The sequence below is a fragment of the Colletes gigas genome, unplaced genomic scaffold (assembly GCF_013123115.1).
Source record: "Colletes gigas isolate AHSC1104 unplaced genomic scaffold, ASM1312311v1 Colletes_gigas_Sc00001, whole genome shotgun sequence".
NCBI lineage: Eukaryota > Metazoa > Arthropoda > Insecta > Hymenoptera > Colletidae > Colletes > Colletes gigas.
This window is the reverse complement of record NW_025106630.1, coordinates 4,017,646-4,042,259: the sequence shown is the minus strand read 5'-3', so window position 1 is coordinate 4,042,259 and position 24,614 is coordinate 4,017,646. Positions and strand designations below refer to the sequence as shown.

Genomic DNA, 24,614 nt, shown 5'->3' with positions numbered 1-24,614 from the left:
GACCTTAATAGATAGGATGATGGAGCGCCATGATTCTTTACGACTTCGCCGCGAGCTCGGGGGATGAAATCTCGCGGAGAGGATCGCGAGGGACGGATGATGCAAGACCGTGGGATTCGAAATTCCGCGAGTCGGTTCGCGAGTAAATACCGTCGCCCGAGTTTTCTCCATTATGTGGGTTTAAAACGATTTTTCTCCCGCATTTCCTCCCCTCCTCCCCCGTTTGGTCGATGCTTTTGGTAAATCAACCGCCCCGAACGAGGATGTGTTCATCGAACGCGAGTTTTTCACTCCCTGGAACCGGGTCTTTGTAGCCACGGTAGACGGTCTTTTGACGGAATTTTCGGGGAAATGAAATTCTGTTGCGAATTCGATGGATCGAAACGCGGAGGAGGTATACGACAAAAGCTTTTTCAAGGGGGGGAAGCCTGCAAGCAGACGAAACTAGTTCAAACAACTCGTATCAAAATAGGAGAGCCTCGTCGAAGCGTGTCAAGATTCGCATTTTTACGTTGCCGTTCCTGCAGACGCGTTCGAAGTAGTTTCTAAACATTCCGCGTATCGGTTATTGAACTCGGATGCAGCCATTTATCGAGAAATTTCTGTATTATGGATATTACTTCTTGAACGTTTCCACTAGCTGTCGATCCTTTGCAATTGTTAATATGTCTTACCATGCATCAATTATTGTCCTAATTTAGTACTGTTTGTATTAAACAAATAGTTCTCAAAACAAGAGATTTAAAAGATTTATAGTGTAAATGTTAGGAACAGCCAATCTTCAGTTTCAGTTTTCCTTTATTAGTGTGCGTAGGTGCTATAAACACAGCATTCTTTGACACCAAATTATACGTTTCCTTAGATCGCTTTCGTTCTTATATATTTTCTCTCGTCCATTTTTTCTTACCCTAAGTATATCTTATACCAAATGAAAACAAACACAACGTATCGCTCGTCTTATAACAAAATAGCATAAAATAAACAAAATAGGTACACTAATGTAAAATTGTAAAAGTGTATGTAAAATGTAAACACAATACTTTGCGGTCTATTTTAGCCAATCTTAGAGTGCCTCTAGTTGAAGGCTAAAGATTTATGGGATCCTCTATGAGGCTATTAGTGCATTATAGCTGCTAAATTGGCCCACTTGAGCATCTTGACTTCCTAGTAACGAGTCTCTAGTTAAATCTTTAAACGTCTGATCTCAATCTGTATCCTTTAAAAATAGTTTCCAATTGATTCATTAGGGTCTCTGACACTACGATCAGTGAACCAGTTTAATAGTTATAAGCATCCTGATCTTAGATAGTGTATCAATGTTAATTCATCCTCGGAATAATCTTGGAATTAGAGTCCCTAACACCACGGTCAGTGAATTCAATTCAATAGTTATAAGTATTCTGATCTTAGATAGTGTACCAATATTAATTCATCCTCAGAATAATCTTGGAGAATAGCAAATATCAAGGAAGAGTGCTTTCTGATACAAAGTTCACAGTATGGAGTGTATTAAACATCTCCATGGACAGATCCTCGCGACAACATAAAGTTGCGCGTCTTTACGGTCACCGAGGACGAGGATGGGAGAAAAAAGAAGTCGCTCGGGACAAATTTTGAACATTTCAGTCGGATTTATTGCCGTGTCTAGGGATTTCCACTTTAGAGACGATTCTTCTCGCAGCTTATCCCGACAGGACAACGTTTTATTTTCCACGTGGTTTTTCCGTGACGGCCGTCTACTTTTACGTCTCCTTATTGGAGCGGTCCGCGCCGCCGAGACCGTGGAACAACCTTTGCCAGGAAAAAGAAGATAGAAACGGGGAAGAACGTCGAAGACTTGGTATACGAGCTCCTCGTACTCGTTAGGTTTGAGAAAGCAATAATTAAGTCCGTACACAGAGAGTAAGTAATTTAGGAACGTAATCCTTCTTCGTAAGACTTCGAAAATGGATTCCAACTCCGCAGAAAATGGCCGAACTGTTAGAATACTTCTTCCAGATCATCCTAATATTCACAGTAAAATATTTCCATTATTTTCATTCAAACATGCTATTCAAAGCAGGACTAAAGTTATAATTTCTCGTCGCATAAAATCACAAAATATTATTTCGAATTCTTATTTGCATTGTCACTCTCCGAGCAGGAAATTGCTATTTGTCCATTCTTGAAAAAGTTTTCATTCATTCGCGATATTCCCTGACGAGTATGGGAATTAAATCGTTGTAGAATACTCCTTCCAGATCATCTTAATATTCACAGTAAAATATTTCCATTATTTTCATTCAAACATGCTATTCAAAGCAGGACTAAAGTTATAATTTCTCGTCGCATAAAATCACAAAATATTATTACGAATTCTCATTTGCATCGTCACTCTTCAAACAGGAAATTGCTATTTATCTATTCACTTCAAAAAGTTTTCATTTATTTGGAATATTCCCAGACGAGTATGACAATTAAATCGTAGAATACTCCTTTCAGATTACCCTACTATTCACAGTAAAATATTTCCATTATTTTCATTCAAACATGCTATTCAAAGCAGGACTAAAGTTATAATTTCTCGTCGCATAAAATCACAAAATATTATTTCGAATTCTCATTTGCATCGTCACTCTTCAAACAGGAAATTGCTATTTATCTATTCACTTCAAAAAGTTTTCATTTATTTGGAATATTCCCAGACGAGTATGACAATTAAATCGTAGAATACTCCTTTCAGATTACCCTACTATTCACAGTAAAATATTTCCATTATTTTCATTCAAACATGCTATTCAAAGCAGGACTAAAGTTATAATTTCTCGTCGCATAAAATCACAAAATATTATTTCGAATTCTTATTTGCATTGTCACTCTCCGAGCAGGAAATTGCTATTTGTCCATTCTTGAAAAAGTTTTCAATCATTCGCGATATTCCCTGACGAGTATGGGAATTAAATCGTTGTAGAATACTCCTTCCAGATCATCTTAATATTAACAGTAAAATATTTCCATTATTTTCATTCAAACATGCTATTCAAAGCAGGACTAAAGTTATAATTTCTCGTCGCATAAAATCACAAAATATTATTTCGAATTCTCATTTGCATCGTCACTCTTCAAACAGGAAATTGCTATTTATCTATTCACTTCAAAAAGTTTTCATTTATTTGGAATATTCCCAGACGAGTATGACAATTAAATCGTAGAATACTCCTTTCAGATTACCCTACTATTCACAGTAAAATATTTCCATTATTTTCATTCAAACATGCTATTCAAAGCAGGACTAAAGTTATAATTTCTCGTCGCATAAAATCACAAAATATTATTTCGAATTCTTATTTGCATTGTCACTCTCCGAGCAGGAAATTGCTATTTGTCCATTCTTGAAAAAGTTTTCAATCATTCGCGATATTCCCTGACGAGTATGGGAATTAAATCGTTGTAGAATACTCCTTCCAGATCATCTTAATATTAACAGTAAAATATTTCCATTATTTTCATTCAAACATGCTATTCAAAGCAGGACTAAAGTTATAATTTCTCGTCGCATAAAATCACAAAATATTATTTCGAATTCTCATTTGCATCGTCACTCTTCAAACAGGAAATTGCTATTTGTCTATTCTTCAAAATGTTTTCATTCATTTGCAATATTTCCAGACGAGTAGGAGAATCAAATCGTAGAGTACTCCTTCCAGATTACCCTAATATTCGCTGTAAAATATTTCTATTATTTTCATTCAAACATGCTATTCAAAGCAGGACTAAAGTTATAATTTATCGTCGTTTAAAATCACAAAATATTATTTCGAATTCTTATTTGTATCGTCACTCTTCGAGCAGGAAATTGCTATTTGTCTATACACTTCAAAAAGTTTTCATTCATGTTCCCAGACGAGTATGAGAATTAAATCGTTGGAATCTCTTGGTTCGTTTAAATACCTTCGCACGTTCTATCGCTCCCCCATTGTTTCGCATCGCTGGAAATTAAAGAATCTCCCCCCCCCTATCCGTTGTTTCTTGTTATTTTCGCGACGAGCACGTCTCGATCCTTTCAGAATTGTTCCCCGGTAGTTCGCAACAGTTCGTAATGAGGTCCGCTTGGAGGACGCCTACGAAATCACTCGCTAACTGTGTTGGGATCATCGTTATTCTCGAGGCTTCCGTTGCCCCTAGTGTCCTGATGGTTCCTCCAGAAATTCTGGTGGCGAACCACTCAGGACAATGGACCAACGTTTGTCTCCGGCTCCTTTTCTAGCCCTTTCTTTTTTCTTTCGCCTATTCCCCAACCCCCGTCGTCATTTTCTTCCTTTTTCTTCTCCGTTCCTCCTAGAAAACCTCATTCCGGTTGCGTCGTCGCTGGATCGCCGGCTCTTGCATGTTTCCTCGAGGAATTTTCGAGGTGGATTCTTCGCGCTCGTGTCCCCATCGATCGTACCCGGACTTTTTTCCCGCCACCTTCGACCCCGTTTCTGTAGCATCTCGTCGTTTTCCACGGGAACACCGGAGACGGATTTTTCACGTTTATCGTGCCATCGATCGCCTCGGAAATTTGTCGACACCTTTGTCTCTTTAATTGGACGAGCCGCTCGAAGCAATCAACTCGGATGGAAAACTCGATGTAAGCAAATTGCCTTTCTTTGTTTCCTCTGCTCGATCGAACATCTGTCTTAAATAAATCAAACGCTCGCGATCGAATAACAAACGGTCTACTCTTCCAGCACGAGCAAGATCAGTTTAAACGTTTAAAGAGTTCTCTTTAATTAAATGTGAAACAAAGAAGAAGGAATCAAGGTTAAAAATTTTCAAATACTCGAATTCTAGGTTTCGATTTATTTATTTTTTAAGAATTTAAAGGCTATTATAAAACATTATTATTATGTTTACAATTAAATGAAAACGTAAGTAGTTAAATGGAAAAGTTTGAATGTCGAACTTTTCTTCCATAAGTCTTGTATCAGGCAATTTTTCACTCGTGACTAACACGTTTCGTTCGACTTAAATGCTGTCCAGATGTCACTATCAGAGTTCTTCCCAGAGCACCAGGGTCCTGGAGTAATTTGTAAATAAGACGGACATCGGTTACTTGATCCTCAAAGGACTCTCTTAATCGTCCGCTCGAGAGTATCCTGCAACGGAAACGCGGAATAATTTAACTACTCGAAGGATTTAGAGACAACCCTACATGCCCGTTTCAGAGAACCACTTGAAGGATCGCGTGGTTTCTCTTTTATTGGAACTACGTGCCACGGACCACATATTACCACTTCCTAACAGAATCCTGAATTCGTTGTTTAAAGTGCAAAATTTAAATTTAAATTTTTCGTAGAACCTCTGCATCGAGCAATTAAATTTGCTTTCATTTTATTCGTAATTTTCGATGATCGGGAATTCTGTTTTAAACGAAAGGGGAACAACTCGTGAAAATTTAATCAATATTTATTTTTAACAAGTGTTCAAAGAGGAAAATGAAAAAACAATTGGCCAGAAATGTCTATTCTTTCCTTTAATTCTAGTACACTGTCGTTTTATACCAAAACATTAGACTCTCACGATTCGTTTCTTCCACACAGTTTTTAATTAGCTTTGTTTAAAAGGTACCGCGTTCGCTGTTGTTCCTTTCATCGTGGAGTTCACGTGGTTAACTTTTGTGTCTAAAATATGAGCGTCTCGCTCGTAGAAATATCTCGTTTCCCGCAGTAAAATTCCACCACGGATTTTCGATTATTTGTTTTTGTTTGTTTCCCGTAGAGCGGTTTCCCATTGTACGCGGTTTCAACATCGAACAAAGAGGAATCCATGAAATTGGTACGATGCTGGTAACGAGGATATGTCGTACTTTCTTTATACGACTGTATTCAGGCAGGAATCCCATGAAAATGATGCCACTGTTTCAGCGCGAGCAGTTCGTTGAAATAAATTTACTAAATACCAGAGAACGTGCAAAGGTGCCTTGTATGATTAAGTACGCGTAATGAAATAAAAATTGTACGCGTTTCGAGAGGGTCAACCGTACGTGGACTCGGCTCTCGCGAGCGTAAAAAATGTCTGACTGGAAGAAGAAGCATAGGAACGCGAGAAGAAAGACCCGGAAGAAATTTCTGCGAGGAAGCCGGCCGAATACCCTTTTTCTCGTCGTCTTTTTGAATCAGGGACGCGATTGTTGACCGATCCGACGAAGCGGATAAAGATAAGGAGGAAACGATTCAGTGCTGATTCCGTGTTGCGGATGTTCCACAGAGCGCATCGATTCGACTTGTTTTTCTCGTCCGACACGTCGTACCTGACTGTTACGTCATAAATTACGAGCTCGTCCTTATCAGACGTTCCTTATCGCGACCGGAAGGATAAACTTTTCGTGGCTCGGGGAAGAAAGGTCGTCCCACCGAAAAGGGTGAATAATTTAATTACACGCGAAGCTTACGGTCGAATAATTTAGTTGGATCGTTCAAGGGGAATTTAAGGGGTGAATTTCGATCGATGACGTTTCAATTTCGAGTCTTTTAATTATTTAACTAGGCGTCGCGCGAATTAAGAAGATGGAAAATAATTTAGTTTCTCTCTCTCCATTTTTTGTTTCTTTTTTCTCGATTTTTCTATCCAATCGTGCTCTTAAGCTACATTGTCCATATCGATAACAATTACTTTGAGTGAGTTTTTATGCTTTTCAAGACGTATCGATTCCACTCGGGGCTCGTAGCTAGCAATTACCTTCGGGGCTTTCATAAACGACAATAGAAGATTCCTCCTTTGAGAAAAATGTTTCGGCTCGTTCGATTCATTATTGATTTTTGGCTTTAAATTCTTGCCCTTTTCCTTCGACCGTTTTACGATCGACCGTGTTTGATAACGGCACGCGAGTTCACGGAATTTGAGTGCCGCCCGGGGTTTGTACAAACAACGGATGAATAATAGTAATCGTGTTTCCGGAGATTTAATTCATTTCCGCGATTGCCATAACGCGCACGCAATAACTGGAAACCCGATTCACCGATGCAGAATGTAAAACATCCAACCTGGGCAGATTTATCTCCCAGAAATGTAATATCGATCCGACGGAACGAATTGCAACCGTTTATTCGATACTTCGTTCTCGGGTGTACGAAACCTTTTCGACGTTGCAGTAATTAAAAAATTAGTGGAGCCTCTTAAACCAGGAGACTGTTAAATCGATGAAAAGTGAGAAATTAATAATTCTCTTAATTCTAACGCAAATTCAGCGGTAATATTTGCTATAAGTACTCTGGTTGGATATACATTAAAACTGAAAGGATAAACTGTCCAGCAGTTCAAGTTTTATTTAAAATAATCGAGCGTAATACAAACTGTTATACAGGGTGGTCCACGCAATTGTTTCAAGTCCTAACTCCGTTATTATTGCATTTACGAAAAAATGCCAAAGGAGAAAGATAAATGGTTCGAAGAGCACTACATCTGTAGGCCTTAAAATTTTTTTTAGATGCAGCAGTGCATGTGCAATTAACAATTGCATCATTCCTTTAAATAAAAATGCATATTTTTCTTTACACAGATCGATTCTTCTGTTCATTCTACGTAAAAAATAATTAGGGTACCATGGCAAAAAAGTTATTAGATCTCGAGATATTTTCAAAAAATGTCTTTATTCAGTTAAGGTAATCGTCAACATGAAAGGTATCAATAAATATACGTGCGATCAATGCCCGTAAATCTAGTGTTAAACGAGCATTTAAACGTTCTTATCGTGAGACGATCGAAATATTGGGCAAGCTGTAAGAGTTGTGATTGCAGAAACTTTGTCTCTTCTTATAATAGAGGGGCTGACGCGATAATGGTACAGCCGTTTGATGTAGTCGCGAGCGTCTATTTTCAGCCTCTTGGACTTAAAAGAGGAATGCTGGATGTCATCAGAACCCTCTATCGCGAATATCGTTTTCGTTATTGCAACGAAAAGCACGAGTCCTCGGTTTACTGCTTTCGTCGGTGTTTATAGTTGTCTAACACCGTACGAACCGCGTAAAACCGGGGGAACCTTGGTCCAATTTCATTTTTTATCGTCGCATAAACTGCAAATCCTGGCGATACGTTCGGCCCGTGGAAGCCGGGAGGACGATTTGTTGTGCGCTATTTAATTCCGCCGTATCGCGCGGCGTTCGTGGAAAACTGCCGCGCGGAACTGTTATTTCGGAAATAAAAGGACGCTTAATGGATCAGGACTGTCTTTGGCTTGATCAAAACGCTTCGAGCGGTAGTATCGTCGGGCGAGGAGGATCATTCTCCGTTAACGTTACGAAATTATCGACCGATCCGAAGAGGTGCTTGTGCTTTATAGCGAACGTTTCCGCGCCTGGACTCGATTGACTTTTCCTACGGATGATTTAAGCACGAATCGACGCACGGCGAATTTACGAGGCGCCAAGCTCTTGGCAATCGCGGCTATTATGAATTTAACTAATATAATAATCGCCGTTCGCTTCCATCTTAACGCTGAAAACGAGTACATTCCATAATTTAACAAACATTCGGTCATCTTTGGGAAAAATTTGAATGGGAGATTCTAGAGGCCAAAATAAGACAAAAATTAAGAATACCAATTTGTTGATTGAGGCTCCGTTAATAAATCATTAACGTTTAAAGTTCCATACCGATCAGAAAATTTTTCGACAAAATTAAAATATTTCAAATTGTTCTAAAAAAATTATTTTTCATTACGGGGGTCAATTACAATCATTTTTGGTCAATAGACATATCCCCGAATTCCTACGGACTTTCGAGAATAAAATTCTTTACCGAAAATATAATGTCTGACTATACATCGACATGTTTCACTGAAATTTCAAGCGTATGTTCAAAACATCATAACTCCTGAACGGATTGGAGGATTTTAAAATTTCAAAATGTAAACAACGCGTATTTTGACGAAGAATGTGTAGAAATTCCACAAAAAATATTCAAAAAGTTGTTCCCTAGCCCCGTAAACTTAGAAAACCCCCATAAAAGTGGTTCAATTTTCAAACGTCCATAACTTCCACAATAATCAATGGATTTAATTGAAATTTAGTGGTGAAGTAGAGCTCATGGATACCTACAAAAAACTACTAAACAACTTTTCCGTACAGCGTCAAACCAATTTATTAAAAATGAAAAACGAATGTCTAAGAAAAATCGACAGTGTTAAATTTTTCGAAGAAATTGAAAAGTTTCAAATCATTCTGGAAAAATTATTTTCAATTGCGGGGGTCAATTACAATCATTTTTGGTGAATAGACATACCTCTGAAATCCTACGCACTTTCAAGAAAAAAATTCGTGTAGGTGGACAAATTTAATTAATAATTTTTCAACGAAGCCTCAATCAACAAATTGGTATTCTTGATTTTCGTCTTATTTTGGTCTCTAGAATCTCCCATTAAAATTGTTTTGGTCGAGCAGCCTGCATATTTTACAAAGAATCGTAGCTGAAGGTTTACCGTGATATTTTTCTGCATATTTATATTCCCATCGGTAGACTCGTATTGAAAAATGGAAAACGGATTGTTTGATTTATATTGCCACGAAGAATCGAACCCGAAGGAAGGTACCATGCTCGCGCGGACAACCATGTATCGTCCCCGATTTTCCATCGACGCTTTCTTCTTGCTCGATGCAAAGGGGAATGCATTTTCTCGATCAGGGTCAGTTAATGGCGCGACTGCGGCCACCGAACTGCATAGATGGCATTCCATAGATTTACGAGGCGACAGCTTTTACAGCGGCGTTACGGGATTCGCAGTTTTACGCGTAACATCCGGACGAATTCACGGGCCGGAATCGCGCCTCTATTTCGAATTGACAGCCCGTCGATCGATGTCAAAAGGCGCGATATCTCGCCGGCTAAAAGCTGGGAAATGTAATTGCTGCCTCCTAATGGCAGATCGCTACGCTTTTTAACCCTCTAATTGACTCACTTTCACTCCTACTCTTTGCATATTTTTTTTTCGACGACAACGCGACATCGAATGCACGTTTACGCGTGTTATTTGCTCGGATCCACGTGACTTTTGGTGAAAAAATATTTACCGTATCGAATTTAAAAATATTTATACAATTATAATGCTCTCTCCCGTCGATACTCTGCTGTTGAATTTCTTTTAAATGACGTTTGCTCGGAGTAATAATAAGAGAATTTTGTCTTTGTTCAAGTACAGTTCGATGGATACAATAAAAGCAACTTATTTTCTGTTACAGCCCACTATTTTTGGCACAGTCACCACGGAGCCCAATCTGAACCCAAAGGACGGCAACAGTCGAAGGGTGAGTCTCGTAAAACGATAAAATTCCACAATCGATCCCCGATTTTTCTTAGGAACGGTTAAACAGCTGTCTCTAAACCGCGATAAAGCGCTCGACCGAAAGAGGACACAGACCGTTACGATAGTTTTTAGAGAATAAAGCAACGCGTTTCCACGTTTCAATGACTGCATTCACTCTTTCGAGCGAAACATTCAGCAAACAATAAATTGGTTCCATCTATATATACGCGACCGTTGTTTATAGTTTACCAGCCTGGTACACAATCAACGAATTGGTATTTCTATTCCGAAGAGTTAAACTTCTAAATCAAACCAGGACAAATTTTATCCGAAAGAAAATTAAAAAAAAAAAAAGAAATAACCGTTTGAAACAACGTTTCGATGTTTTAATTCTCGCGACATATCCAGAAAATCGTATCGATTTATTTGGAACGATAGCTTCATATTACGAGAGTATTTTTTTGTAGATTTTTCACTCTTTCGATTTCGTCTTTTGTTCGAAGTATTGTTTCGTCGTTTTGATTTTTACGTATTTTAGAAAGATACTCCGCTTTAAAAGTGAGTCGAGCTTCAAGATTAAGAAAAGGACGAGAATCGTCTCAATAATTTCGCGAACGATAAGGACGAGAAGACCCGCCGTGTGCTAGGAGATTTTGGTCTTATTCGTGGAACGCGTCTCGCGAGACTCTTCCTCGAGTTTTAATGGGTAAAAATTGCTGCTAAGTCGGTGTTCTCTTCTGCTCTTAAACGCTCGAAGATAGAGCGTCCGAGCTCTCTAATTAAAAGTAACTGCCGCGCCAAGCAAGTCATTCAGCCCTGAAACCCTTTCTGCGGAGGGACCTTAACGTGGAAAGTCGCGGAGACCGTGTCCCGCTTTACGCCTTGCATAAATTTTTCATAATTGCAGAATCATGCAGAATATTGCGGATCCCTCGAGGGACGCAATAAAAACGGCTGTTCATTGTCGTCCAGAACTTTTTGATTATTTTAATACTCGCTTCTGTCGCCCGCGATCCTCAAAAGTGCGAAATTCGAGACCACTGATCGTACGTTTAGAATTTGCCACGTGGATCAGCAAACATTAAAAATTCTGCTGTTTCTGGGCAAAGTGAGCTTCGAAAATATCTCGAAATCGAATTTTATGAGGCGTAGTATATTTCCAACAGAATTTTCGAGGCTACATTTTTCATGTCAGTATACTTTCCCGATACGATGACTGCATTGCCGCGTAAATATTGTTTCAGCTCGCGGAAATCTCGGTTCAATCAACACACCGCGAAGACGGTTCCCCAAGTTGGGTTGTCGTTTCATTGCAATTTTAAATTTCGTTATTTCGTCGCGTAGTCGATACACGTTAAAAATATTGTCGAAACTTCGCGATTCAGGTCCTTGGATAAATACTTTCGATCGACGTTCAGGGGTCCTGTCGTTTCGAAATAACGCGTGTTTATCATAGAATACCACGAATTAAACGTAACGTTAATGCTACAAACAGCTATTTACATACGATATGAACCGATCGATCGGGCCATGTGATGCTATCCTTAGGAAACGCGGTCGTTATTGCCACCAGATCACGGCAGGACTCGAAGGGGTACAACGTCAAAGGACCAATCAGCACTGTAACCGACAAGAAAGGTCCAATCAGGGACGCCAAGCAACTAATATGTAGTAGTCGAACGGCGGTAGGATTTGAAACTCGATAAACGCGGGCGATAAACAAGTAAATCTGAGAATGAAAGTTAAACAGAAATCGGCTCTATCAAAATAAACGAAAGGACGAAAAATTAACAAATAAAACTGCATACTTGGCAGAATTTATTTCAATGTTTCAAAAACTCCCAACTCTCTTATTACATTACTATCAAACAGTTTGTAACATTTTTTAAAAGCCTAGAAAACCTGTAAAAATTTTCACGCACGAAGAAGTAAATCATTCTAAATAACGTGTGTCTCTGAAACATTTTAATTTTGCCCAGAAAGTATTCCTTAAAATTATTTATAGTTTCGTATTTTGCATGTTTCTTGTATTTCCAACAAAAAGGGATATTACTAAAAAATTGTTAGTAAAATTAAGTTTATAAAGCTTCGACGTCGATGGTCACACGCCGCTTTAAGTCTTTCACGGCTCACTGTGTCCAGGAAAGGGTGAATGCATTGCATATAACCCTCTCGAATTAAATTTTTCCAACTCGAATTTTGGCCATTTTTCGTAGGCGTTGAATAAACAAACATTCGGGACAATTTCTCCGTAAGCGTTCCCTTCACGCTGCGATAAAAGTTGCTGGAATAAATTCGTGAATCTTAGATGGAGGAGCCTCGATCGACGACGCCCCGCGCTCGAATCGATTCCAATGAATATTTAATTCACGATCGCCGATAAACGGGCGATGTTTTCCCGCGATGTCGCCGCGAACAGTTTTTTTTCTCTCTCCCCTCGCGATAGTCGGAGGAGTGGGGGGTGTGATCGAACGACTCCTGAAAGGGATGAAACGTAAATACGCGTGACGCGGCCGCGCCATCGATGTTAGCGTTTCGGAATGAGCGGCGGATCGTTTTGGATTTACATGTTCACACAGCGTGATTACGTCCGCGGCACCGTAACACGCCGCGTAGCAGATTCCGGCCGCGATACGTTTACCGGAATGGAAGAGCAAGCACCGCGCCGCTTGTACGGTCATTGCCGTGTACCGGGGATTAATACGAGAGCCGCGAGAGTAATTTTCGTTGGATTTACTAAACGTATCGGCGATTGAATAGAAACGCGGCACGAACGTGCAACTGACTGGGGGCTTTGCGACACCTGCGTCAAGATATTTTATTCCGGCGTTGTTGACACGTCCGTTGCGTGCCCCGATCGAATCGAACGGCATTCACTCGGTCCATTCTTCGCGTTCGAACCGTTAAATATCTTATTGCATAGAGTATTCTCGAACTGACATGAAAGGGACTGAATTTATGTGGAAAAATGAGTCGAAAATGTGGGGCGACAGATCCTTGTACGAACCTTCGCTTTAGAATAAATCGACATTGATTTTGTTATGAGAGTTTTGGTATAAAATTCGATTCATTACGGAAAGTGACATTCTTAAAAGGGTCTTCTACCGTAAAACGCGTACAAATTCAGCACTAAATGTATCCACTTTGATTTATTCATTTTTATTAATTTTAACATTGGTCCTGCCAGCATAACGTTAAACTCGCATCGTTCCGATTTCCTTGACAACGGTAAGAGGTACAAAATTTCTTTTGGTGATACAAATTAGTACAAATTCAGCACTAAACGTATCCGCTTCGATTTATTCATTTTCATTAATTTTAACTTTTGGTCCTGCCAGCTTAATATTAAGCTAGCAGCGCCACGATTTTTTTGAAAACGGCAGGAGGTACAAAATTATTATTTGTGGTACAAATTAGTACAAAATAAGTACTAAATATTCCACTAGGTCCGATGTGATTCTGCTGCTTTGATCCTGCTAGCTTAAGAGAGGTAAGAATGAGTCGAAAATGTGGGGGGATAGATCGTTGCACGAACCTTCATTTTAGAATAAATCGACGTTAATTTTATTACAAGAGTTTTGGTATAAAATTCGGTTCATCACGGAAAGTGTAGTTCTTAAAGGGATCTTCTACTGTAAAACGCGTGTTTTTATGTTTTCTTTGGTATTTTTTTATAATATTGCAAGCAGTATTCTGGAACTAACATGAAAGGGACTGAATCTATGAGGAAAAATGAGTCGAAAATGTGGGGCGACAGATCTTTGTACGAATCTTCGTTTTAGAATAAATCGACGTTGATTTTGTAACGAGAATTTTGGTATAAAATTCGGTCCATTACGGAAAGTGACGTTCTTAAAAGGGTCTTCTACAATAAAACGCGTTCAAATTCAGCACTAAATGTATCCACTTTGATTTATTCATTTTTATTAATTTTAACATTGGTCCTGCCAGCATAACGTTAAACTCGCATCGTTCCGATTTCCTTGACAACGGTAAGAGGTACAAAATTTCTTTTGGTGATACAAATTAGTACAAATTCAGCACTAAACGTATCCGCTTTGATTTATTCATTTTCATTAATTTTAACTTTTGGTCCTGCCAGCTTAATATTAAGCTAGCAGCGCCACGATTTTTTTGAAAACGGCAGGAGGTACAAAATTATTATTTGTGGTACAAATTAGTACAAAATAAGTACTAAATATTCCACTAGGTCCGATGTGATTCTGCTGCTTTGATCCTGCTAGCTTAAGAGAGGTAAGAATGAGTCGAAAATGTGGGGCGATAGATCGTTGCACGAACCTTCATTTTAGAATAAATCGACGTTAATTTTATTACAAGTGTTTTGGTATAAAATTCGGTTCATCACGGAAAGTGTAGTTCTTAAAGGGATCTTCTACTGTAAAACGCGTGTTTTTATGTTTTCTTTGGTATTTTTTTATAATATTGCAAGCAGTATTCTGGAACTAACATGAAAGGGACTGAATCTATGAGGAAAAATGAGTCGAAAATGTGGGGCGACAGATCTTTGTACGAATCTTCGTTTTAGAATAAATCGACGTTGATTTTGTAACGAGAATTTTGGTATAAAATTCGGTCCATTACGGAAAGTGACGTTCTTAACACGTTAACTGCCAGTCAAAAATCCTAAAATTGTTTACGAGACCAAAATTTTCAGTTTAGGCAATTGTACACTACACAACTTAAAAGTTGTCGTAGCAGTTACTTTTGTAACCTCATTAAAATTTACGAAGCCTATTAAAATTTATTTTCTTCAACATTTCAACTTGAGAATTCGTTGTTATAGTTCTACTGTTAAAAGTTCTGTCACCCATATATGGGCGATGTGGCAGTCAAAGTGTTAAAGGGGTCTTCAACCGTAAAACGTGTTTTTTTGTATATTCTTTGGTATTTTTTTATAATATTGTACGCAGTATTCTGGAACTGGCATGAAAAGGACTGAATCTATGAGGAATAATGAATCGAAAATGTGGGGCGATAGATCTTTGCACGAACCGTCGTTTTAGAATAAATGTTGATTTTGTTACGAGAATTTTGGTATATAATTCAGTCCATTACGAAAAGTTTTGACAAAAAGTGGCATTCTTAATTAAAAAAAGGAAACTCTTTTGGGCGTAGTTACACAGTGAGTTATGCCCACATAATAAACGCCATGACACAACCGTGTTTGGGCGGTCCTTTCGTAGCTTCGGGGGAAAATCAACAGACTAGAATTCGTCGACTGGTTGGGGACGTTCATACACAGGGTGCTTCCTGAGTTTCCCGGAAAATTGCAGAAGTACATATATTGTATATTCTACAAGTGGAAATAAGGGAAAGTCGTCGTACACTTGTCATAAAATTATAAGTAAATATTAAACGCAACACAAAGTGGATAACAGAACATTTTCCATTGCAGAACATGTTAAATCGATAGTGTTCACTTTATCTTTGACTTAAAAAGATTCAGTCTCTATAAAAGATATATAAAAATTTGTATATAAGTGTATATAAAAATTTCTATGCTTTATTGATTCCAAATATAGTTCTTATACGTTGATACAAACTAAAATTGAATTTATTACATTATGAATTTCTTGAGCAATTCAAGTATGAATTAAATAAACAATTTGCAGTATATTTTTCGAACCAAGGAACAATTGTTCTATAATATAAAGACTTTCGTTTTTGAGTGGTAGTTTAATCAACATTTTAACTTCCTTTTAGGTTCTCTTCGGGAACGAAAATATTTTGTTCTTATTCACACTTGTAGAATATGCTTCCGTAGTTAGGCAAAACCCGGAACACCCCGTAGAAGGCGACGATGGCACCGCGGCGCGAAAATAAGAACGAGACAGGTTGCAAAGGAAGCGTGTAGAACGAAGAGGAGATTCGGTGAACGATTTCCACGTTATATTTGTCGAGGGTAAATATTGCTGGCGGCGCGAAACGGGGACGGAATCCGTTTCGTTATGAATATAAATGTCGTTCCGCTTTCGTGTTGTGCTTCCGTCTAATGTATAAGGATCGAGGAGGGAGCTTAGATATTATAGCGTCGTCGATAATAATTTTCGAATCACTCAAACGGAAGAAAAACTGTTGATTACTCGGAAAATTCTCTCTTCTTCGACAGACATCGTACACAAATTTTTAGAACAACAGAACTCTCATTTTTCTCATTATGTATTTCTTCTTATTTATATCAACATTTTCTTTATTTATGCTTCACTCAAATGGAAGGAAGTTGTTAATTACTCGGAATATTCTCTCTCATTTATCGTAAACAAATTTTAGAACAGAACTGATATTTTTCTACATTCGTTCCATGCTTGAAATAAAATAATAAAAATAATACTAACAGAAATGCACATCTATTTCGCGAGTTCCACATCTTTTTGAGAGGCTGTTGGAAACGTAAAATAATCTTACAAAATATTTATATCAACTTTCTCTAGGGTATGTGAGTATTTATTTATGCAGTGAAGTACTTATTTAATTATATCGAGGACTATTGTCCAAGGCATCGACGAATTATCTGCCAAATTTATCTTCCCTGCTAATAATTTCGAAATTCAACCCCATAAAAATTTCAAGCTCGAGCGAATCCGCAGGGGACGCGCTGCAACGTTGCGAAGAGTTAATTAATCTACATCATGAAGTGATAAAACGAGGAATTAATCGTCGATGTTTGGACCGTGGCTGCAGTACGACCTATTAATTTCGTATAACAATACAGGCGCCATTTGACGAGTAACTTTGCGCACCGACGGGCGTATAATTTTGTCGATTACTTTCTTGCGAAGCAAACGCGGCTGTCGTGATTTATGAAACACCCGTCTGAACGACGTGACGCGGATTAACGAGACTAAAATAATTACATCACGTGGATCGAAACGTCTATCGACGTTTCGTTCCATACACGATATCACGGCGTCAGAGTTCCCGCGACGATTCGCGTTCTCAAAGCAGAATCGACGACAAAGTGAAAATAAGTCTAGTTTCCAGGCTTAAAAATAATTACGAACAATGATAAAACAGAAATTTAATTTCCAACTCGGTTAAACGCCAGCAGAAAGATTAATAATTTAAGAAACGAAGCGTAAGCTATATCGTTGTCAAATTGCGGCAATAAGCTATTATATAATATTACGATGCACGATAATTCAATTTGCTCGTTCGTCGCTTTCCCGCGACGGTGAAAATAAAATCTTTCTCGCTCGAAAACTGTATCGTCGAAGGAGGTTCGCGGAAAATTGACTTTATCAAAACGTTAAAGAGAAACGATCGTCAGTTTTGTTACGCTCGGACGTCGTCTGAAACTCTCCGAGGAGCACGTTTCAAAAGCTCCTTCCTCTTTTAAGATCTATAAATTGATTAAATAGAACGACACGATCGACATCGTCCCGGTGTATAACTGGGCTGGAAGCACGGAGATAAAGATGTACAAAAGGTCGCGATAGAGGAAGATGAAAGGCGCGGGTCGCCGGGCAATTTCTAAGCGTTTTATGACACGCGTCCAGGAAAAAGAACGCGAAACGCGTGATTGCCTTGCAAACGTTTTTGCTTTATCGCGGCGCGTGCATGAAATTAACGTTATTGCTACGACGACGGGGGCAAAAAGAAAACTCGATGCAAAATATTTTCGCCGGACGATACGTTCATATTTGATGCGCGTCACGATGGCAATAAGACCTGGCCACCTTAATGGTTTTCGTTGCTTTTATGGTCCATTAGGAGAATAGATAAATTTCGATGGAAATAATGAGTTCCGTTGAAATTGCATCGCCGCGCGGATCCTCCTCAATTTTTATCCGTGGAAATTTTTCAGAGCGTAGTGGCAATAAATACTGTCGACTCTCGTTCGTAAAATGAATTTTAAAGGATACTAAATTGTGCTCTAATAAAATAAATTATCGTCGGGTCCTTGACGAAACTACTTGTTCGCGTTATACTTATTCGAAGAATTTTCCTCGAGCAATAGCATACTGCATTTTTAGGAATTATGTGCACTGTAAAAGTGTACTAAAATGGAAGGAACGAGAGAATATCGCGTGATGGTCGATAAGTGTAAATTGAACAACGTGCAGGTATTCCAGTCAGTAGAATATCGCGACAATGGCCAGCCGTATACCTTATAATAGGTATTTTACGCGTTAATAGTTCTCGAGAAATATGAAAGTTACGTCGTTTCATTTGCATTTTGATTTCATTATTTCTGGCGAGCTGAAACTCGCGATAGTTAACGGCGAGTTGGGAAAGAAAATTTTGAAACAATTCGAAGCGGTGAAATCGTTAATAAATCAGACAATTAGCGTGCAGTGACTTATGAAAGCGCACCATGACGGAGGGTAGTTTTGTTACAAGTACATTTCCATTCTTCGTTGAAATACGAGCTTTCGAAACAATAAAATATTTACTTCCATTTTTTCTGTTTTTTTCTTCTGTTTTTATGTAAATTAGAATGAGTAATTGCAAAACCCGTAACCAAGAGGAATTCTCTATTTCCCCGATATTTTTTCGGTTCCATGCAATGAGAGCACATTGGCAATAAAAACGAAGTATCATCAAAATGGTATTGTTTATAACGAGAAACCGTTTATTTTACCGACGCAATGATTCAGTATTTGTTATCGCGTTAACATAAATACGAACCCTGGCCGACGCACACAATTCTGGACGAAGTCCATTAATCATGTTCATATTATTCGAATAATAGTACGCAGTCGAAAGGATTACACGTTACGCTTTCAACGGATAACAGTAGCGGCCGTTTGGGAAAACAAAAGGTTAAATCGATAACTTCGCGTTACCTTCGAATCGAAAGACACGAGCAAACTAATGGAACCGAATTGTATTTTAATCGACGGTTAAATTACGATTCCATTGTAATCCGCGAATTCGTCTTCGTAAACACAGTTCCAACAAATGCCTCCGTACGGTCGGATCATTTCCAGGAACCGTCATCGACGCGAACGTCCGTCGATCCAATTCACCACGGGCTCTTACCGCCGCAAAAACTCGATCCGTCCTCATTCACGATCCATGAACAGATCGGGGGAGCCAATAGGACGGCCTGAATCCTTAATAATGACTCCTGCCACTAATAACCGCAAAAGCACGAAATTCTCGTCCAACGAGGTTGACCCAGAATCAGGAACAGGTTGGTAAACAGCGGGAATATGGGCAAACAGTATGAATCAGTTTTTGGCCGGCTATCGGCAGAGTCGACGCTTTGGACGATCCCACGTCCTTGTGTCTATATTAACGTATCGGTGTGCACGCGTGCGTGCGTGTGTATGTGGCCAGGAAATTAGAGTAGAAATTTCAGTTCGTTTCGACGACGAGAACACCTCAGAAATCATTTTCTCACCTGCAGATACTGCAAGCTGGGGACTTTTCACCAAAGATTGTTTACATTTTGTTGTTCATGGTCGTTTTTCTATTTTGTTGGGGTCTCGTACATCCACGTGAGATATTTCAGAGATATTGTGTGTGGTTTTCTAAACTTACATTCTATGTAATTCAAAGTTTTGAAAATATGAATAAAGGGGAAAAGGAGATGATGAGGGGGAGGAGAAGAAGTTAAAAGAGTATAAAGGAGGGGAATGACTGGAACAGGAAACAGGTAGAAGACAAGTAGAAGAAGAAAATAGAGAATTTAAAAATTAAAAATAGAAGATAAATGGTGTTACTACGAAGCCGATAGTGCCAGTATCGCACCGGAAAAAAAAGTAGAAGAAGAAGAAGAAAATATGAATAACTTGATAGGTACTTTGTATATTCGTCTTAGATTTCTCAAGTTTAGGTAATTTAATGCTCACGTTAGGTTGAGTTTGTAATCCCAGATAGATGGATTTTGAGGTACGATGGTGAGATACCAAAAAATGTAGTTAAACCAGAATAATATTTATGGCTTTGGGGGATCGACGAAGAACCATGTTGTTGAAAACAGGCCACACATCAGAGTATTGGAAACGTCACGTGAAAGTGATGTGGAAGCTATGCAAAACAGTAGCCATAAAAGGATGATTGACATTAAGCTCATATTCGTGTCAATGTTGTAATAACGTATGAATTTCTTTCGCACTGATGCCGCACATCTATCTTTTTAATACTAGTATATGTCTAAAGACACGAGACATAAAATACTCGTTACATTTGGAATTACATTGTAGAAATATGAGTTGAAAAACCCTCGGTGCTACGATCGTATCGATTTATAAAAATACTGATTGACGTGCATATTAATTTCATTTCGATCGACTCCTTCTGTGGAATGTTTATAAACTTAGTAATGAGGAACTTGGTTAAATCAGAGCTCACGAGGAGCGTCCACGAATTGTCCAATTTTAATGAAACTTTGCTGATTTGTAAAGAGGTACGCGTTCCTTTCATCTACGGCGACTCAACTTTAAGGGATGATGAAATTACCCTTCAAAGTTTCAGCCTTTTGATGCCATCTTCAAAAGTATCGAAAGACTATATAAGAAATTCTTAAAAACAAATTATGTATGTCCTTTTAAAATTAAAAATTAAGACACTATCCTTTGAAGGAGATATCTAATATTTGTAAAAAGCAAAGATACTCCTGCTAATTATTAACATTATTTTTTTAAATAATATGTACACGTTATTTTTCGTCGCGACAAACTTGTTCGAAATACTTCCTCATATCTCTAATAATCTTCGAGATCAAGGGATGAAACTGGATTGTAATATCCCTTAAACTTCGGTTATCGCAGCTGAAAAGAATCTTATTTGTAGCCATACTAAAAATCTATAAAGTCTCATGAAAATCGGGAGATGGGGGATGCTTCATGCCAGTAGAACGTAGCCATAATGGTCAGACATATACTCAAGCGCTGTTGCAAACATTCTACATGTTGGTACTTACCCAAAAATCGCTGTGTTACTCTACTCTTTTCCAGATTTCAGTATTGTCTTTCAAATTTTCAAAAAGATTTCATCTACTTTTTGAGAAAGACGCGTTTAAAGCTCTAAATTTTTTAAAACATCGTTCGAACCATGCTCGAAATTTTTCTTAAAAAATCTAATCAATGCATTCCTAAATACTTTCGAGAAAGACGTGTTTAAAGTTCTAAATTTTTGAAAACATAATTTGAACCATCCTCGAAATTTTTCTTCAAAAATTTAATCAATGCATTCTTAAATACTTTCTAAATTTTTCAAAACATCGCTTGAACCATATTCGTAATTTGTCTTAAAAAATCTAATCGATACTTTTATAAAATTTAAATACTTTTGAAAAATGATAAAAAAATTGATTTTCTGGTGTCACAGAGAAACTCTTAAACCACACGACCAACGTCATGAATAAAATGGTATAATATCGATGTATTGGAAAGTATCGTGACTTATTGGGTCTTCGTTAATTTAGTTAACCGTTGGACCGTGGTTTTCGATAGTGTTCGTCTCCGAGTCTGTCTGGGCAGACTGTTCCACATTTAAATGGTTAATTGCGCGCAACCTGTGCAACGCACCTGGGCTGCACGTCGCGTATTCACTGGCGTAAACGCACGATGATGGTACCGTGGCGCGAAACGGGATTGGGATTGTGGTACAGCCAACGCGTCAATCACATCTGATATCATCATTGCCGGTAGCTGCCTAGGCGGTGCACAGCTCGTAGATTACAATGTGCCGCGCGTATTGTACCGTCGATGGAGTGCTGAGGAGAGATGACCGAATGAGGGCCGGGGCCGAAGAGCTCGACGAAGAGCTGCCTTTCCGGTTCGAATTACTTGTAATAGGATCTCTTGGTTCGTCTCTCAACTGCTCCCATTCATTACAATGCGCTTCCCTTTGACGTTCGTTCCTTTTTGTCCAAACGCTTTCAAATTTCTTTCTGGTAAACAGATACCATTGGGACTAAACTTCATTTGGAACGGAAGTTATTGGGAAAGTGCAAATCTTATTGGGCACGATGATCTGTAATTATTGCCATCAACATACGTCAGACGTTTATTTTTGAAACTATTGGATGGTTTACGATTTTGATGAATATTAGACGGATAAAGTTTTGAAAAATATCGAATTTATGGACGAAATAAGCGTTTAATTAAATGTCTCGAAAACCAGTGGACGTCGGTTCAAACGTTTCATTTTTGACAAGCAATCATAAGGGTTGAATGGAAATTTTATTCGAAACGTAAATTGTTGCTTCACAAAAGAACCCTGCAGTTATTTTAATTGCATAGATTGAAACGATAAACTGATTTTAAACTTTGTGTCCGACGAAAGAGATTGATTTTTAAAGTACTACGAATTAAAAATAAAACAAAGTCCCACCGACTAGAATAAATATTGAAAACACCTTAATAGTAATATCGTTGGATATTGAACGGTTAAAAATTGGAAATCTCTTTTGTAAAAATAATTAGATGATTTCGTTGCTCGAATGGGGGTATAAAAATTCTCGCTCGTCGTTTCTATTACGGAGTCGATCGGTGCCTGACCCGTGATCCAGCAGGTTTATTATAGTTTCGGTAGAGAATCAGAGAGCACGATGGCGGAAGAGGAACGAGGGCATAAGGGGTGAGAAGAGATGGATGGAGACCTAAACTGCTCTCCGTTCCACGTCCACCATATGCAATATTCGTATTACGACCCCTTCATATATTGCACCGTTGATTGCGATCGTTTAACGGATGACCAGCGGGTCGTTCATCTTCATTCCTGTTCCCTCACCGAAGGTTTGCTTTAAGGATTAATTGGAATACGCTGTCCTAATTACCGCCTCCTCTCGATTTCCTTCCAATTTTACTTTAATAAATTACACGGTCTGTATTAAATTTTAATTGATTCGCGAGGCCGTTACAATCGCAATTACGACGTAGATAATTCGCCGCCTCGGCGCTGCGATTAAAATCGGCTAGAACGAAGCGGAAATAAATGGCTGGTAATTTAATTTAATCGTAATGCCCGTTAATTCGTCGCGAAAAATATTCCGCGTTAACGTGTCTTCGAGCAGTATCGCGCGAGGCGGAACGTCGAACGCCAACGCGTGACTGAAACCGGAAAACTTTCGACATTTTTCGATTCGACAGAATGTTACGAATCTGGGACAAGGGCTCTTGATTAATTCGAGCGCTCACTTCTTCCCGGCGTAATGCTTTCCGGTAATAGTTTAATACGATATCACTTTGCTTAATTTCCCTAACAATTTTACGCCGCGAATTTTCGGGGAAACGAGAAACAGTATTTCCGCCGGGTCTTCTTTAAAAATGTAATAAAATTAGATAAAAGCTTTCGTATTTTTAAAAAGACTAATGGTAAAAGCTGGCGGAAGATAAACACCTGTAAAAGAGACTCGTGGAAACTGACAATATTCCGAGATTAATGGAAGTTCAAGAAGGTTGATTCTGTTTGAAAATAATAGTCGTCAACGTTCTTTGCGCGGCAGTGTCAGTTTCGCCGAGTAAAAAGACGAGGATTTATCACAAATTTTCGTCCGCAACCACGTAGAACTTTTCATAAATCTAAGTGCTGCATTATTTCGTAACGAATGAAAGAGTGTCTGCCGGAACAAGTGGCAGGATCCGTCAAGACGTCCGTGGAAAAGAATTTCCCGCGCGTAGGGAAAATATTCCCGCGTTGAGAAAAGAGCGGACATTTCGCGTTGTTGGAACAACGGTTCGAGGATTGAACAATTTTACTTACGATGATAACCGCGATGACAAAACGAGGGAGGGGATGGTTATCCGCAGGGGACGATTATTAAGAGTAATATTCATCCGCGGTCCTTTGCGCGAAAAGGCGAGTCCCGTTCCAATAAACTTCTCCATCTGACTGTTCATCTGTCTACTTTGAGAAACGGCCGTTCCCCGTGACGCGAGTAATTACGAATAACCAGTCTCGTCGCAGCACCAGCAGCGAGACTCGATGGCATGGCCGAGTGATAAATCGAGTCACGGGACGACGTCATGCGGTGTTCCCTGTTCACGTGCAACGTTTCTACGTTCATCACCGGTTGTGCGTATGATTGTGCTGTTCCGTGCGCCACTTGCATGGAACAGTACAACTAGTGGACAGTCATTTTTTTAAAATGTTCCGTGCCCGACAGCGCCCGACGATCGATCGATCCGGGTACGCGAAAATTCGCGCAGTTTGTTGACGCCTTCTTCTCCGGAATCAAAACATTTATCGTAACGCTCGAATCGTGGTAATAATGAGAGGAGTATTCGGAAAATAGGTAACTGGAATCTGGAAAATTAATATGAAATTTTTTGAACATATATTTGCATATGATGGTTTTTATTATTTCTTTTTGACATGTTAAAGACAAAACGAATGTAGAAAATAAAGTGTTAAAGTTGAATTTTGTTTCGAGTGGATAGGG

General features: G+C 38.8%; 1 protein-coding gene across 1 annotated transcript in view; it reads left to right on the top strand.

Annotated features, from left to right (window-relative positions):
- Nucleotides 1–24,614, top strand: part of LOC122397691 — a 475,319-nt gene that overhangs the window by 147,901 nt on the left and 302,804 nt on the right. The window contains exon 3 of the mRNA XM_043397029.1: nt 10,194–10,259. Within this exon, the coding sequence (XP_043252964.1) occupies nt 10,194–10,259 (66 nt within the window). The remainder of the gene's footprint in view (nt 1–10,193; nt 10,260–24,614) is intronic.